This window comes from Grampus griseus, assembly GCF_964374135.1.
Source record: "Grampus griseus genome assembly, chromosome: 1".
In the NCBI taxonomy this organism is placed as follows: Eukaryota; Metazoa; Chordata; class Mammalia; order Artiodactyla; family Delphinidae; genus Grampus; species Grampus griseus.
In genome coordinates, this window is record NC_139017.1 from 157,676,886 (window position 1) to 157,695,037 (window position 18,152).

General features: G+C 39.6%; 1 protein-coding gene across 1 annotated transcript; it reads right to left on the reverse strand.

The window, feature by feature from the left end:
- Positions 1 to 303: 303 nt before the first annotated feature.
- On the reverse strand, positions 304 to 17,906 carry RBBP4 (RB binding protein 4, chromatin remodeling factor). The gene is made up of 12 exons (XM_082670651.1): positions 17,768 to 17,906; positions 17,060 to 17,207; positions 13,918 to 14,063; positions 7,175 to 7,348; positions 6,715 to 6,830; positions 6,441 to 6,601; positions 6,218 to 6,344; positions 5,727 to 5,804; positions 4,964 to 5,040; positions 4,500 to 4,557; positions 4,302 to 4,412; positions 304 to 1,131 (listed from the first exon to the last, which is right to left on the reverse strand). The coding sequence occupies exons 1-12, from the start codon at positions 17,781 to 17,783 to the stop codon at positions 1,066 to 1,068; spliced, it is 1,278 nt and encodes a 425-aa protein (XP_082526777.1). The 5' UTR covers positions 17,784 to 17,906; the 3' UTR covers positions 304 to 1,065.
- Positions 17,907 to 18,152: the final 246 nt, after the last annotated feature.

Sequence of the window (18,152 nt, forward strand, 5' to 3'; positions counted from 1 at the left end):
CCTCTGGGTCTATTATATTTAATTCTGCTCTTGGTAGTCAAAGACCATAGAAAATAACTGTCACCTGAACAACTCTTCTAGACGCCAGAGACTGGTGTTTGATGGATATTATATATTAAATAAAACCCATCAGCGTGGGATTATGTAGAAAAGCAATTTATTCCATTATAAGCACTTACACAGTTAGTCATGGAGAGTAACAGGCCTGCTGGTGAAACAGGTCACCCAAAATAGAGATGGTATCAAACTAGTGGTCAAAGACTAACTCCTTTAAAAAAAAAAAAAAAAAAAGGAACTCTTATCCAGGATTAATTTAATTTTAAAAACAAATACAAGCTATTGATTCGCTCTTCTCAATTTAACTGGACAGTCTACCTGTGGTACAACTGTCAGGTAAAAACATACATCTTTACAACTTGGTGGTCCCAAGTTTTTTTTTTTTTTAAACCATTTCACAGAAAGGAAAGAAATAATATGAAAACAGCTCAAGAAATACACTAACAAGCAAAAATATATGGGGAAAGAGGAACACATTGTTTTGACTTAACTGAAGAAACTGAGAGGAGACTGGTCTGTGTAAGAAAATGTGTATCCTGGCAAGTTCCGTGTGAAGATTTTAGAGCAGGAATTTATATGACTTGAATCTCCCCTATTTCCTGAATAAAAATGACATCTTGTAGTATTTATACTTCATGGCTCAGACACCTACCTCACTTGGCTCTATTTCTTACTCACTCTAGCATTTACTTAAATGAGTCAGAAAAACTTGGGGATATAGCATAAGAAGAAAAATAACCACTCACAATATTCCCCTTTTTGTGGCTACTTTAGACCTCTGTTACTAGAAAATTCCTGAAGAAAATTTAAATATAAGTCTGTGGCTTTCCTGAATCAAGAAGCCCCCAGTTAATATTTAGAAAACACCTTCTGTTTGGACTAATAACATTGTTGATAGAACTTATTATAGAGGGATAACCAAAGTCTGTGTCTCAAAACCAGTGTTAAATCAATCTCAGGGTTGAGAAGAAAAGGGGAGTCTAAAATCACAAGAAGTGCAGACATTCTCTAGGATCCTTGTCCTTCTGGATCCACGCTTCCTTCAGGGTCTTCGTCATTATAAATGTTCTCTGCCTGCCAAAAACAAGAAAAAGAGAAAAGGATATTGAGTAAACATGAAAGTTACTTCTTGAAGTTAAAGTTTCAAATAGACGAGGCCAGGGAGACAGACTGTGGGGCATATACTCTGTTTTAACTATTCAACTCTGCAGTTGTTGGATGAAAGTAGCCACAGACAACCTGCAAATGGGTAAGTATAGTTGCATGCCAAATAAAACAGGCAGCTGGCCACAGGCCACCCCCCGGATTAGGATAGTCCCTAAAAACTGAAGTATGGTTACCATTTGTCTTGATAATCAACCTTGAGTCTTTTAATCAGACAATTATTCGTAACAGTCAAAAAGTAAAAACAACACAAATGTCCATCAACTGATAAATGGACAAATAAAATGATACGTCCATACAATGGAGTATTATTTGGCAATAAAAAAAGTCAGTCACATGTTGTATGATTTCATTTATATTAAATGTGCAGAATAGGCAAATCCATACAGAAAGTAGATTAATGGTTGCCTAGTACTGGGTGGACTGGAGGCAAATGGGAGGGATGGCTACTGGGTGTGGGGTTTCTTTCTGGGGTAACTGACTGTAGTGATGGTTGCACAATTCTGTGACTGTACTGCAAAACCCATGTTCTAAATCTCAATTTATAAATATTTTAAAAAGAGAAACTGTTCTTGCATAAAATAAACTCTACTTGTACGACTTGATGAAATACCCATATCCAAAAGCATCTTAAACACAGATACCACTTTCACTTGGGCAAAACTTACTGTTCTTAGTATCTACTATGCACTTAGTATCACTAGGGTAGGTGCTACAGAGGATGGGATAGTCTTAGCTTTCAATCTGACTACAGGGACAAACAATGTATACAATTATGTGAGTAGTCTGACAACAAAAGCGTGGTATCTTCTCCCCTGACACCAATGGGGTGTCCAACAACTCAGTTCAATCCTGATGTTGACCACCTGGAGGTAGCACTGTGACCAAGGGCTCAACCCCACAAGACTACCCTCACTTCAGCAGAGGCCAGTGTCAAGCCCTGAGTGCCCAGGCTACCCAAGTACTCCTGCCCAACTTGGCTATAAATTTTCTCACAGCCACCCCCACCCCCCAGGTTTGATGATTTGCTGGAATGATTCACAGAACTCAGGAAAGCGCTCTACTGGTTTATTATAAAGAGTATAACTCAGGAATGGCCAAATGGAAGAGATGCACAGGGCAAGGTGGGGATGGAGCACAGAGCTTCCACACCCTTTCTGGTGGCATTGATATATTCACCAACCCAGAAGCTCATGAAATCAAAAGCTTTTTATGGAGCTTTCCCAAGAGTTTTTATAGGGGCCCCCTTAAGTTACCTCCTTAGCCTAAACTCAGGTGAGGCCAAAAGCAGCTACTTATAAATAGCAATAGAGACTCCTACCACTCAGGAAATCCCAAGGGTTTTAGGAACTCTGTGCCAGGAACCTGGACAAAGACCAAATGCTTACTACTCATTATATCACAATAATTCTTAAAAACAAAGCAAAACAAAAACCCTCCCCCAAACGGAGTAAAGTAACAACCTGGACTGGAGGTGATGGCCTTGAAGGTGATGTAGCTTAATCTCCTACAACATTCCCATGACAACCACTAAAATACCTTTCACTGACAGACTATCTAAGGCAGCCCATTTCACTTTCTTGTTAGAACTCTAATTTTTTATATTAATTTTGTGTGGGTGTGTTACAAGGAAAAGGATAAAGTGGATTTTCTGTTAATACATGAAACAAATCCTTATTATAAAAAATTATAATACAGAAAGGTATAAAGAAGAAAACAAGAATTCTCTAAACATACCAACCACATTTTGGCAAATAGCCTTCTATTAAATAGTTACATATAATTAAATATAAGACTAGATACCCAAATTTTAATAAGAGGGATTCTATCATGCTGTTCTATAATTTGCTTTTTTCCTACTTATTAGCATATCATGAATAGCTTATAAAACTAAGTATACTTCATTCTGATACATAATATTCCGAAGTATTGATCCAGTATATAATGTGTTAATCTCATACGCCACAAATACTCCCATTTTATTTCTTTATTTTTGATTAATAGGGTTATTCCGTAAGAAAGTTATGAATATCAAAAACTTTTTTCCTCATGTTGAGCCAAACACTCACCTCTGGAGCTTCTTCCTGGCTCTAGATCTACTCTGAGACACCAAAAGTTTCTTTTGAATTATTTTCATTTATTAGGCTACTGTCACTTAAAAGTCATGCAGTTGTTTTGTAAATTGTGGTAAAAGACACATAACAAAATTTACCATCATAACCATTTTTAACTGTACAGTTCAGTGGCATTAAGTCCATTCACACTGTGTGCAGCTATCACCACCATCCATCTCCAGAAGGCAACTGTTTCTTGTATTGCTATATATCAGACATTACAGTTGCTTTTATTAAATTTCAAGTGCTCTGAAAATTCAAAGAAGGGTGATCACCTTCAATTGGGGTATAAAGGCAGGGAATGTTTTTGACATCTAGGTAAGTTTCATGAAGAAATGGTACTCTTTGATGCTGTGACATTGCAGTAGGAACTGTGCTAGGCATGTTCATAAGTAATTTCAAGGGAATGATCATTCCTAAAGATTCGACTGCTAGCAAAGAGGGAAAAACAGGAGGCAAGCCAACAATTAGGAGGTTACTGCAATAGCCCAGCAAGTAGTAATGAGAACCTGACCAAAAAACTAGGTGTGGAATACAAACAGGAAAGTTGGTTATATCTGTTTGTAAGATGAGTAAAGACAGGAGAAGCATTGCAGAGATCAACAATATAAAATCTGATAAGTGAACCGCACCTAGAGGTGAACAGACAATAGAGGAAGACCTGAGTTTTCAAATCTAGTGAGCTGGGGAGACATTGAAGCCATATAGAAAACAAAAAGTCAGGAGGTAAGGGGAGTAAGGAAAGGAAGGAGAAAAGAAAAGATTAGTTTTGTTTAGTTGAGTTCGAGATACCAGTGAGACAACTTGATAAAGTTAAAGGGTAGGCAGCTGAAAATGATAATGTGCAGGCAAGTCACACTCGGGAGTAAACTGAACAGAGTTGCCAGTTGTACTGATGGAGTATATAAATATGAAGTGATACTAGGTCTCATTTATCTAAACTCGCCCAAATAAAGAAACACTTACCATTTGCCAAACTTGCATGATATTGTCTTCTGATACAGAACAAATCACCCAAGGTTCATTGGGATTCCAGGAGAAATCAGATATCTTGGCAGTGTGACCACCATGAATAAACTGAAAGAGGAAGGAAAACAGATGAAAAGCAGACAGAGGACAATAAATCACAAACTATTTCAGTTCTGCTCAACATCTGTAACATACCAACAATTCTGGTGGCCCATCTTCTGCATCTTCTGGGGATTGTTCCTCTCCAATTTTACTAGCACAAAAAGATTTTTAGAAGTTAAAACAGGGACTTCCCTGGTGGCGCAGTGGTTAAGAATCCGCCTGCCAATGCAGGGGACACGGGTTCAATCCCTGGTCCAGGAAGATCCCACATGCCGCGGAGCAACTAAGCCCACGAGCCACAACTACTGAGCCCACGTGCTGCAACTACTGAAGCCCTCACTCCACAACAAGAGAAGCCACCGCAATGAGAAGCCCGCGCACCACAACGAAGAGTAGCCCTCACTCGCCGCAACTAGAGGAAGCCCATGCGCAGCAACGAAGACCCAATGCAGCCAAAAATAAATAAATTTAAAAAAAAGTTAAAACAGATTTACCTTGAGTAATTCTGGAAGTGTAAGAAAATAACTCCACAAAGAGTAATAATTAACAAGACTTACCTTAAATCCCAGACATTCAGTCTGCGATCAGTACCACTGGAAGCCAAAATAGTCTCATTGTGAGGTGACCACTGAACCTATACATAAGAAAAAAGCCATCAATTAGAAAATTGAGGGGAAAAAAATCTAAGATTATATTTAACAATTTAACCCATTACTAGACCCAGGATATCAGCTCTTGTTCTATTTCATATTTTTGAAGATCTCATTTATTCTTATTGTCTAATTCCAGCTTCTAGCCAAATGTCATCCAGTGCTGACCTAAGAACTAAAGTACAGATCACACACAAAGTAATTATTTACCCAAGTACTTACAATGAATTCAGTATTACACATAGGACTGCAAAGACTATAATGTACTCCTCACAGTGCCCTTGCATTAAGCTTCCAACATAATGTAACAATTATTTCTTGAACTGAGTCAGAGGGCTTTGCATATGGAGCTTAATTAAACGGATGAGGCAGAAAACATGGAGTCAGTACTTTACGAATGAACTGTGAAATTAACAGATACAGCAAGTTATAAAGGATAAAGGAGTGGAAATAAGGGAAGAGACAAGCGTCAGGAACAAGGCAGATAAAATAATCAGGCACTAAGTTTAATATAGAAACAATGGAGGGAAAACAATCCCAATTCATACAGAGATCAGCATAGGCATAAAGATGATTTTTATTCTTATAGCAATGGGATAAGGCACAAGTGTGCCCACTCCCACATTCAGGTTTCCCTTGGGGTGGGGGGAGGAGCATTAGTTTCTCTCACCTGGAATATTTCATCCTTATGTGATTCAAAGGAATGCAACTTAAGTTTCAGATTTCTCAGATCCCACAAGGCAACAGTCTACATACAAAAATGAAAGCAAGTACAATCAATAAAATTTTTTTATCGAGAAAAAGAAAATCCATAACTAAAAGATCTCTGTGCATTCAAAAGAAGCCAGAGAGGGACTTCCCTGGTGGTCCAGTGGTAAAGAATCCGCCTTCCAATGCAGGGGACACGGGTTCGATTCCCCGGTCGGGGAACTAAGATCCCACACGCCGCAGGGTAAGTAGGCCCGTGCAGCGCAACTACTGAGCTCACACACCTCAACTAGAGAGCCATGCACCACAACTGGAGAAGAGAAAACCCGCGCGCCACAACGAAAGATTCTGCATGCCACAACTAAGACCCGACACAGCCAAATAAATAAATACTAACAACAAAAGAAGCCAGAGAAATCCACCCTGTTTTCTTGTAGAATAAATCACACTGACCTTGTCAGCTGATCCTGTGGCAAGAATGAACTCACTATAAGGATTGAAAGAAAGGCAGTTCACTTCAGCAGTGTGAGCATCAACTGAGTGGCTCGGTTTGGAAGTATTGTTTGAACGAGTATCCCAGCTTTAGTAAAAGAGAAAAAACAGGAAAAATGCTTGAAATGGGTAACTAAATATAAAACTTAGATAATATATTGAGAAAAAAATGGATTCTACTCACATCATAAGTTTCTGATCATCAGCAACTGACCCAAACAGAGACTCATGGAGCAGATGCCAGGAGACGTCTTCTACTACTGCTGTATGCCCTGTAAAGATGGTCTTCGCATCCACAACTTTTCCTTCCTTTGGAACAGCACTGATGTCCCATAGGCAGATAGTCTTAAATGAAAAATTAACTATTATATAAAAGGGTCTCACTTCCTGACACACCCCAGAGGAAAAAAACTGATATAACTAGCCCAGATTTGCTTCAAAATGTAAAGGATACGCACATGGTCATCTGAAGCACTAAGTAAGTGCCCACTGAGATTTGGGTTCCAAGAAAGCCCGTAGCCTTCCTTCTGATGTCCACGGAGACGCAAGTCTGGGTTGCACTCTCCAGAAGGGTCTACAAAGTAACAGACACATCAAGACTATCCAGTCCACTTCCTCTTTGGATCTACTAAGTATAATGGAATTTTTATCAAGAGGTCTAAAGCTCTTACTTTTTATGAGACATACAGACCCATTATGACCAAACAGATAATGCTTAAGAGCTGCAGATTCTATCCTATGTAAAAAAGCATTTTTTTCCCCATGTAGGGAAGAAGGATGAAGGAAGAGTACCCACACATATCAATATAAATATAAGATGTTAAGTTATACAAAGAATAACAAGCAATTAAAATTGAGAGAAGCAATGTATCCCCACAGTGACTCATCATTTGTATTTGAATCGAAGAGGGCAAGTACCTGGTTTAGAAGGATGTTTCGTATAGTCAAAAACAAGAACATCACTGGATGGAGTCTTTGTGGCAATGATGCAAGGGTTCTGGGGCATATAGCGTGCCCTGTTCACTTCTCCTTCATGGTTGATCTTGATTTCTATTTCAATTTTTCCACTAACCGAGCCAAAACCTCCAAATTCTGTAAATACAATAAATTAACTGCAAATGAGGACAAAGCAAGAGCTACTCTATGTCACTCAAAGTATGACACAGGCAAGGCTTTTAATCAACGAACTGGTGTAATACTAGAAGCGATCTAAAAATTTGTTAGCAGTATAAAGTGCGTTCACATTCCTTATTTCATTTGATTCTTAGCATAACCCTACAGCGTAGAAGAGTTATTATCTCCAAAAATTTTACACGAGGGCTTCCCTGGTGACGCAGTGGTTAAGAATCCGCCTGCCAATGCAGGGGACACGGGTTCGAGCCCTGGGCCAGGAAGATCCCACATGCCGCGGAGCAACTAAGCCTGTGCGCCACAACTACTGAGCCTGCGCTCTAGAGCCCGCGAGCCTAGAGCCCGCGCTCCTCAACAAGAGAAGCCACAGCAGTGAAAAGCCTGCTCACTGCAACGAAGAGTAGTCCCCGCTCGCCGCAACTAGAGAAAGCCCGCGCGCAGCAACAAAGACCCAACGCAGCCAAAAATAAAAAATAAGTAAATAAAAATTTTACACAAGAAAAGAGAAGCTCAGAGGACCTACATTAATTTGTTTATGGTGACTTGACTATGGCAGAACCTAAACTGAATGCCTATTTTTCTGATCCCTAGCCTGGTACTCTTTCAGCTATACCTGCAATGATTTAGGTAATAATATACCTAATAAGTATTACATTACTATCTAAAAGTAAGGAACACTATTGACTCCACTTCAAAAATTCTCACTAAGTGGCTTTCAAGCCTCACTTAAACTATCAAAAAAAATGTGCTCAATAAATAAAATCAAAGTTACTGTTTTAATGAATATTAAGTACACAGTGTGCTAGGTACTAAAGAGTCCCTTTTACTATTTATTTGAAACTCTAGTTTGGGATGACCTTTCTGAAATACCGTCACATCTTTCCTCACAGCAGTGAAGAAAAACAGAGCCACAACAGCTGGTTCCACTTTCCTGACCTCTCACTTACACTTGCCAACCAGAGTCCTTGGTTGAAATAAACCAGGTAGGCAAGGGCTAGACAAAAACATTTTTTATTCATATTTGACTACTGTATGCACTTACAGAATTCTCCCAAGTACCGTTATAAAATGTATAACAATATAATTTGTGATTATGTAAATCTTGGCAAAGCAATATTTAAACAAAGGTAGTTAATAAGTAGCCAAAGAATTACAGAAGGCAGCATGATAAGGTACCTGAGTAACAGTCAGGCCATGGCATAACTGACTCTGCCACTTACTATCTTGGTGGTTTTGGTGAAGGCCTTCAATTTCTGTGAACCTCAAACACCTTACCCATAAAACAAAGTTATGAAAGTAACTTGTAGATGAAAATGACACTCTGAAGGACAAAAATCTTTTCAAAAAGCAGAGACATAGTTGGGTAATATAATTAGCAGATAACTTTCAACCTCAAAATAACTTTATAAGTTGAAAAGCAGTGGTTTAAACAAGCTAAAAACCTAGAAACAGTTCAAAATAGACTCTAAAAGAGAAAAAACCCCAAACACATTAAACAATTTCCCCCCCAGAATTCTAGACCACAAGCATCTACATTGTAAAAAAAGAAGGCATGATTAGGATATGTGATCTCAAAGAACTTTTAGTCCAAACACAGGGAGATAAGATAAGCACACAATTATAGATGACTATGACAGAAAAGAATAATTGCCAGAAAAGAGATACCAACAAGGAAAGAGCAATAGCTGGCATGGAGCCCACAGAGCAAGGGGTAATTGTTATATAATGTGGGTTATTTCAGTATCAGTTATATACTTCTAATCAGAGGCCCCCCCCCAAATGTAGTTGAAGTACAGTAATAAGAAATCAGCTTAGAGGATTCACAATTGAGATTTATGAAGATGAGGATTTATCTATTTAACAAATAGATTCCCCAAGTTGAAGGTGATACGCAAAAGGCCAAATCTGATGTAGGAAAGAAAGACTGAGGTAGAAATGTACAATAATTTGAATGACTATAAAGGTCTAACTATGTTGCCATTTTGTTTGCTTCTCTCCATATAAAATACCATTTAAAAAGACTGAGACTGGGGCTTCCCTGGTGGCGCAGTGGTTGAGAATCTGCCTGCTAATGCAGGGGACACAGGTTCGAGCCCTGGTCTGGGAGGATCCCACATGCCGCGGGGCAACTAGGCCCATGAGCCACAACTACTGAGCCTGTGCGTCTGGAGCCTGTGCTCCGCAACAAGAGAGGCCGCGATAGTGAGAGGCCCGCGCACCGCGATGAAGAGTGGCCCCCGCTTGCCACAACTAGAGAAAGCCCTCGCACAGAAACGAAGACCCAACACAGCAAAAATAAATAAATTAATTAAAAAGAAAAGTACCAATGTCACCGTGGATGTGAGGATTAAATTAGTCAATGCTTTTGGAAAAAAAAAAAAAGACTGAGACACAACAATATAGTAAAAGTGTCTAGCCTGATGAATTTTTACATATGCATATATCCGGGGAACTACCACACAGATAAAAATATGGAACATCTTCAGCCCTCTCTTATCCTCCCACAAGGTACCACTGTGTCCCTCCCAACCAATGCTGCCTGACAAACTAGATAACCGGCATTCTAATTTCTACCACCGTACCGTTTTTTTGAGCCCATAAACATTTTGAAACTAAGAAGAATAAGTTGTAACGTCTTGAGTCAAATATTCCATTATTTCATCATGATTTAGTAATAGTTTATTATATACTGAGGCAAAAGACTAAAGATTACTTAAAAACAAAAACAAACACCCCCCCCAACCCATTCCCCAAATAAGTTGCTAAAAATAAATCTGTTGATATTTGAAGATCTTGGTAACAGAGTCTGAAGTAAACTTTTAAACCGAATCTATTTTCAGGCTTAAAATGTGACCATAGCCTGGCTGAATCTAATATAAACACACACATTCTTTTTAATGTCAAAACAAGCCTAAGCCAGTTTTTAGTTCTTTCTCTTTGAAAGTTTAATGATCTTTTGAAGCTGTCTGCCACCAAGTACCTCAAACCAAATGGGGTCAAGTAGAAGGTAATCAATTACAATAGTTCAATCTGAGAGTCCAGGACATTTCATCTGAGAGCAAGGAGGGACTAGGAAGCTATCTATCTAACAACAACCCAAGAAGCTTTAAGAGATATTAGTATATCTACTTCCAGCACTGTTGAGACCACATGGAGAGCACCTGCCCCGCTTCAAGCACCAAGCTTGTTCAGTCATCCGAGGGTGATGTGAAGGACGAAGGAGAGGTAAAAGTAAGAGAAAAGGAAGGAATGGGAGCTGATATGCTATGTAACCTTTGGGCAAGTTACAAAACAACTGTAAGCATCGGTTTCCTTGTGAGGATTAAATAGGGCGAAATACAGTCATACAAATGTATCATACATATTACTGGTATTTTTCATAGTTCCTCTATTATTATTAGTAAGGGGGATAAAGGTATCATCAGAACATAAAAGTAAATTGGTTTGATGCCACTCAAAAAATTCAGTTACCAGAAAGACTGGAGTGTATGTTAAAAGATGCCATTTCAAAAGCCAGGGAAGACTTATATGAGGAATCTAAAAAAGAATACAAATGAATCTATATACAAAACAGAAACAGACTCACAGACATAGAAAACAAACTGATGGCTACCAAAGGGGAGGGGTTGGGGGGATAAACTAGGAGTATGGGATTAATAGATACAAACTACTATACATAAAATAGATAAGCAACAAGGATTTACTGTATACTCAATATCTTGTAGTAACCTATAACGGAATATAAAAAAATCCAAAAAAACCCCCCAGACCTAATGAATCACTATGCCGAACACCTGAAACACAATACTGTAAATCAACTCTACTTACAACAAAAACAGTGAAGAAAATGGATTAGTCAGCAAATGGCATTAAAAAAAAATTGCTAACCACTTAGAAAAAAGCTCAGATTCCTATTTCATCCCTAAAACCAAAACAAATACAAGGAAGATTAAAGTTTTAATAGTCAAAACACAAAAGTACCAGAAAACAACAGCTAACTATTTTAAAATCTTGGAATGAAGGCCTTTCAGTGAATGACAAAATTGGAAGGACACCAGAGGAAAGCTGGATAATTTAAAATTCATAGCTTCTAAACAAAACAGGACTCAAAATTATAAAATAAAGAGGGAAAAAATTACCTATAACCTATTAGTTAGGGATAACTTACCTTATATAGAGAGATAACTCAAAAGAAAAAATGAGCAAAAAACATAAATAGGCAGCTCAAGAGAGAGACAGACAGACAAATATTTTAAAATAGGTCCAACATTACGAATAACTTAAAAAGCCAAGTAGGGAATTCCCTGGCAGTCCAGTGGTTAGTACTCCGTGCTTTCACTGCTGAGGGCACGGGTTTGATCCCTGGTCAGGGAACCAAGATCCTGCAAGCAGCGTGGTGCAGCCATTAAAGGAAAAAAAAAAAAAAAAAAAAAAAAGCAAAGAGTGTAGTATTACATTCAATGTTGGCAAAGGCATGCAGAAACAGACATCAATACATCTGCTATTGGTGAAATTGTGAATCTTTCTTTGGAGGGCAACTTAGCAGTACCAATTATAATTGAAAATGTTCTTGCCACTTGATTAACATTCCACTTAATCATTCTACAGCAAAACTATGCAAGATACATGTACAAGAACTGTTTTTGAAGCCAAAAGATTGGAAACCACTTAAATGTTAATTGAGGGATGGTTAATTATAGTATAGTATACAGCCATCAAAAAGGAGGCACATCTCCATATGCTCACACAGAAAGATGTCCAAGATACACCAGGCCAGGAAACTGTATTTTATGCTGTATTCCCAGTACCAAGAAAAATTGCCTGGCATACAGTAAGTACTTAATATATTTGTTGAATGAGTGATCCAATAAATGGGATAGATAAACCATTCAGAAAACTATCAATTTAACAGCGATCCATAAGGGATAGATTTACAGGGGGAGGAGGGTTCACAGTATTTTATATTTGCTTCAATTTTTTTTTTTTTTTTGGCTGCACTGTACAGGCTTGCCCAATCTTAGTTCCCTGACCAGGGATCCAACCAGGGCCCCCACAGTGAGAGCATGGAGTCCTAACCACTGGACCACCAGGGAATTCCCTGCTTTATTAAAGATGATTTATTATATTACCAATCAGAATATTTGCTTTATGTCTAAATAACCAAAAGTTCTATTTAAAGACAATTTATTTAATAAAAAGGAAACAGGCTCAGAGAGGCTAAATGATTTATCCTCAAACCACACAGCTCAACAGGGTCTCAAGCCCATCTTCTGATTCTTTTTTTTTGATGTGGACCACTTTTAAAGTCTTTATTGAACTTGTTACAATATTGTTTCTGTTTTATGTTTTGGTTTTTTGGCTGCAAGGCATGTGGGATCTTAGCTCCCCGATCAGGGATCAAACTCGCACCCCGTGCACTGGAAGGCGAAGCCTTAACCACTGGATTGCCAGGGAAGTCCCAGTCTTGATTCTTAAGTTCAGTGTTTTATCCCCTCAATCACTGATGCCTACCTAGAGAATAACTCTGTAGTAACCATATCCTATAGTTCACACACTTGGGTCAGCGACACAAAATCATGTTTGCTGACCTTTATCCTAAGGACTTATTTTGCATTCTATAGTACCCTAAGCTGAATATGGAATGATCAAAAGAGTAACTGTACATTACAATCCTGGCAAGTAACTGGAACCCAAAATATCTTAGATAAAAGAATGGATTCTGCTAATCAGGAGAAATCTAAGATAAAAAACATTAAACGTTCATTTTTGGCACAAATCTCAATACTGAGAGCCTATCTTCTACCTCCCAGTAATAATTTGAGTTCAAGGACAACAATAAAGGAAACTCACTCATTTCTATCTCTTCTGAAAGGGAAAAAGTATTTCATGAACAGTTAAGCCCTTAGGATATCTCCTAAAAATAGGATATAATTAAACACTCAATTTTTATGTACTATATAGCAAATGCCATGGTTAAGTCATTTATACCACTTAAACCCGGAAAGTGTAATTTAAGCCAGTGTTTTTCAACCTTTTTTTTCATTATTGCCCCTGTAAGGAACCTTGTAGGACATTTTTTCTGATACCTTGATGAAATTCCTGTGTATTTGTTTATGCCTGCTATGTATTTCTGTGCTTTAAACAGTTCAAAGAATAAGATTGTTTTCACACACACACCCCTCTGAGAACCAATTTTCACTCCCGCAGGGGCAGTATCTCCCATGTTGAGAATGCAAGCATGCGTAGCAGTAATATATGGTGGATTTCTGCTTCTTTCAATTCTAGAAATTTCCCCACCACCAAATTTAGTTGAAGAAAGTTTACAGAAAAGGTACAGAACCAAGTATGTGTTAAATATGTCTTCTGACATCTAATATCTATACTGCAAAATCAGGCTTTCCAAAGCTTAGTTATCTTGTTCCTAACTTGAGAGACTACTTTATCAAACTGTACACACTCTTTATTATAATTTAGAGATATGAAAAATATAACCCATATATCATTCTTTCCTTCACCTTTAAGATTCCTACCTCCTTTTTCACTGTCGTAGTGTGAAGCATCAAACTGAGCATCATCGTTAGGGAGCTGCACACTGGCTATCACAAGGTGGTTTTGTTCATCTGATGTGTGTGTCCCCAGGACAAGTCGATGAATACTGAAATCTTTCCCTTCTGGTCTATAATAGGAATATATGGTCAGTATTCAAATCAGTACACTAAGAGAGACTACAAAGTCAGTGACATACATGTATGCACAAGGCACTATTACAACCAGGTTTTCAGAGGAAGAAGTCATTAAGAGCCATAGTTCCTACTTTTCACATATCTTCCATAGAGCTGAGTATAAGGACCGCAGAACACTTAATTTCGTAATTATTAACTTAGCCAAATATTTACAATTACTTTGAGGAAAAAGTCTGATGGAATAAAATACGAATTAGCTACTCACCCTTTACAAGGAGTTGGAGGGAAAGAAACCAATTGGTGGGTATACTACCACTTTAGGTTACTTCATTAGGTTAACGTCATTAAAAGGAAAAGGAAGTAACATCAGGTAAACTAACTGTTCAAATACTACTGAAGCACAAAGATAATTAAGATGTGATCCATATCCTCAAAAAACCAGGGACAATTAAACAGTCATATACACAAACATTTTAAACACAAGTCAACATATAATTCATGAAAAGTACCCAAGAACATGGAAATTTAGATACAAAAGATTAGTTCTGGAATAAAGGACACGTTCTTAGCAGAAGTGTTACCTGAGCAGGTCTCAAAATGAGAGATAATCTAGAAGAGGGGGACAAGGGCTTTGGAAGACAGTATTCTAAGGGAAGTAAGCAAAGGGAAGATTACAAAGTGCCAGACACCACGTTAAGCATTTCACATACCTCATATCACTTAAACACCATAACAACACTCTGAAGTACTATTCTAATTTAAAGATGGTTTGGGAAAATTAAGCAACTTGCCTAAGATCACAACTACGAACTAACAGAACTAGAACTGAAGTCCAAATCTGACTTTGAATGTGGGAAAACAAAGTGAGAGAGAAGGCTAGAAAGCAGATAAAAATCAGACTCTAGGGTACTGAATGCCAGCTTAAGGCATTCTGGACTCTTTACTGTAAGGAACAAAGAACCATGGAAAATTTATAAGGGACATAGCATCATCTGAGTTACCTCAGAAGGATTAATTTAACAGTGTAAAGCAGAGGTTCTTCAAGCGTAGTATCAGGAACAATAGCATCAACATCATCTGGGAACTTCAGCATGCAAATTCTGAGATCCACTATAGACCTACTCAATCTGAAACTTGGGGGGGAGGGATGGTTTGTGGTGCTCAACAATCTGTTCTGCAGGGAATTCCTTGGTTGTCCAGTGGTTAGGACTCAGCGCTTTCACTGCCATGGCCCAGGTTCAATCCCTGGTCAGGGAACTAAGATCCCGCAAGCTGCAAGGCGTGGTCAATTGAAAAAAAAAAAAAATCTGTTTTACAATCCCTCCAGCTGATTATGATGCCTGTTAAAGTTCTAGAACCCATGGTCTAGATGGGAAAGATGCTACACAAGAATTGATCAGGGCTTATAAATGGACTGTCAAGTGGATAAAGGGGGAAAAACCTAAAAAATGTCAAACCAAAGTCAACTATGAAAAGGAGAAATGGGAACAATAGAAAAAGTTGGGTTGGGACCTCCATGGAAAAAATATACTCAGTTTGAAATATGTCATGTTGGGAAAGCCAATAAAATACTCCAGATAAGACAGCTGAAAATTCAGGTAGCGCTCAGAAGTCGGATCTGGAGATAACTCAACAGAAATTCCTCTGCACAGAGTTAATAGGTGTCTACATGTCACATGGGAAAAAAACAGGAAAGATAAGAGGGCTGTCAACATAAAGTTGGGGATACCTGCATTTAGAAAGTTAAAGACTCAGAGCAAGTGAGGGAGGGAAGAAGAATATTACAAAACTATGATTGTATGGTTTTTTGTGTTTAGAGACAAAATATGAATAAAAAAGAACACACACACACACAGAGTAAACAGTAGACATTAGAGATAGTTGCTTAAAGGACCCCTCATTCTAAAAAAATAAATAAGTAAATGACGTTATTCGAGCAGAATACAAAAAAAAAAAGGGGGGAAGGATATTTGGACCAATGTCTAATACTGCAGAAAGATTTATTTACCTCAATTCATAAAGTAGAAAGCTACTAAGACTACAGCACAGATTTCAGCCTTGGGTTATTTAGTCTTAATTCACTGCTTTCCAAACATAGCTAATCACATTATATGGAAAGATTTTCTAGAATGACTTAGTAGGTATGGGGTGGCCAATATTTGGGATCCTCTGGTCCAGTATCATTTAGCACATGTCTACAGTAAATCTGGAATCACCATTCAACTATTCTCAAGTATCCTGCCGCAAGTTCCTAAGTGGTTTGAACTGAGAACTCCTGACAGAAATGACTCCACTTATCCTGAACTCAAGTAATTCTGATGATCAGCTGAATATGGGAACTCCTGGTCATGATAAACCAGCTTCCAGCTCTAAATTTCTAAGTACTTATTAACATACTTAGGACAGATGTTGCCATTTTTTAAAAAAATGCCAATGTGAAGGCAGCAGGCTCATTCTTAAGTTATTAATAACATTTATATAAAACTTGTTGAGCTGAAACGTAGCCAAATAACCGCAATTCGCAAATATCTTGACTTCTAAAGACCTGAGTTTTGAAGGAATTTACTTACTTAGTACACTTATAGAATTTCTAAATGTTCTGAATGGCAGGTACCATGTCACATTCATCTTTGCATTAACCAGCTACTACCAATGACTGTGAGATTCAAATTTCTTTTGTTGAAAGAACTGGACTCATCTTAACACTTTTTGAAAGCTGACAAATTTTACATAACTGTTTGGTCAACTATAGTTATAATACAGCTATTCAATTCAGAATCAGATAAAGAAGACAACATGTTTTCTCTTAACAGGTAAACTGCAAAGTTGTTTTACATTTTGCCTTTTTTGGCCTAGAAAAAAAATGTCACCACTAGGTTCTGATCACGTGCCCGCTACGGGTGACTGGAGAAAAGAAAAACAGGGAAAATCGATGCAAGAAATCTACACCGAGAACACAACAAAATAACGTTCAAAAGATTCCTATCACCTGGTTACATCAGGAAGCCACTGTGCAGTTAGGCTGGGCCACTCCAGAGCATGGGTCATCACCAAATCGTAAAGAAAAGGAGTGTTCTTTTTCCATATTTTGTATTCTTCATTGATCACACGTTCTTCTACTGCGTCATCAAAGGCTGCTAAAACATTAAAAACAAATTTAAGTTAGCGACCACAAATGGAAACCGAGTAGACACTTTCAAAGCTACCGGCACGGCTCCAGAATCCCGATTCTGAAATGGAGGTTTGTCTAAATCTCCCCGAGGCGCAGGCACCAACACCGCTCTCCAGCTTCACGGGGCCTAACTGCTGGGGTCATCCCGGCCAGACGCCGTTAGCCGTTCGGGCGACGGCGTCGGCAGGAGAACAGAACCCGCGAGAAGGGCCGAACACCGACCCCTGCGGGTAGCGAGCGCTGCAGAGAGGACCCGGAGAGAGACAGGTAGACCGACAGGGAGCGCGGGGAGGGACCAAACACCCGCCGGGGCCCCCACCGCCACCCTCCCGCCGCTGCGCCGGGCCTCCGCTCCCGAGGAGCTGGCGCGCCGTTAGCCCTCCCCGCGGGGCGATTTCTCCTCACGCCTGCGATGGCGGGTACGGCACTCAGCAGAGTCCGGCCTGTCCTCACTGTTAGGCCGTGTCGAGGCCGCTACGCAAGCCCGGCACCCCCGCTCTCCTGTGGCCGCCCCGGCACCCTCACCTTCCTTGTCGGCCATGGCGGGCAGGCAAGCCGGGGAGGATCGGGTTGAGCTTTGCGAGAGGGGCGGGGAGGCTGCGGGCGCTCGCTCTGCGCGCGCGGTCTCTATTGTTTCCTGCTGCCCCTGAGTGAGGGCCGACTCGCGCACCTTCGCGCCAACACCGGCCAATCGGAGCGCGCCGAGCGGCGAGGTGGGCGGGGAAGCCGCGTTCGTAGCCTATCCAGACGCGCGGAGTCGCTTGCCGCGGGGTCGAAGCGCGCGCTCCTCCCCTGCCCCCACACTGCCGGGAGCCGACTTCCTTCGATTGCGCGCGCGCGGGGTTGGTGAGCGTGCGCCTCTCGAGGTCACGTGAGAGGTTTAGGCCGCACGCTCCTGGGTGCAGCCATT

Coding starts and splice junctions, on each gene's coding strand:
- RBBP4 (XM_082670651.1), bottom strand. Junction 6,831..7,174: donor GAAACATCCTTCTAAACCAG/GTACTTGCCCTC, acceptor GTTACTTTGTAG/ACCCTTCTGGAGAGTGCAAC. Junction 4,413..4,499: donor ATGGGCCACCAGAATTGTTG/GTATGTTACAGA, acceptor TTCCTCTTTCAG/TTTATTCATGGTGGTCACAC.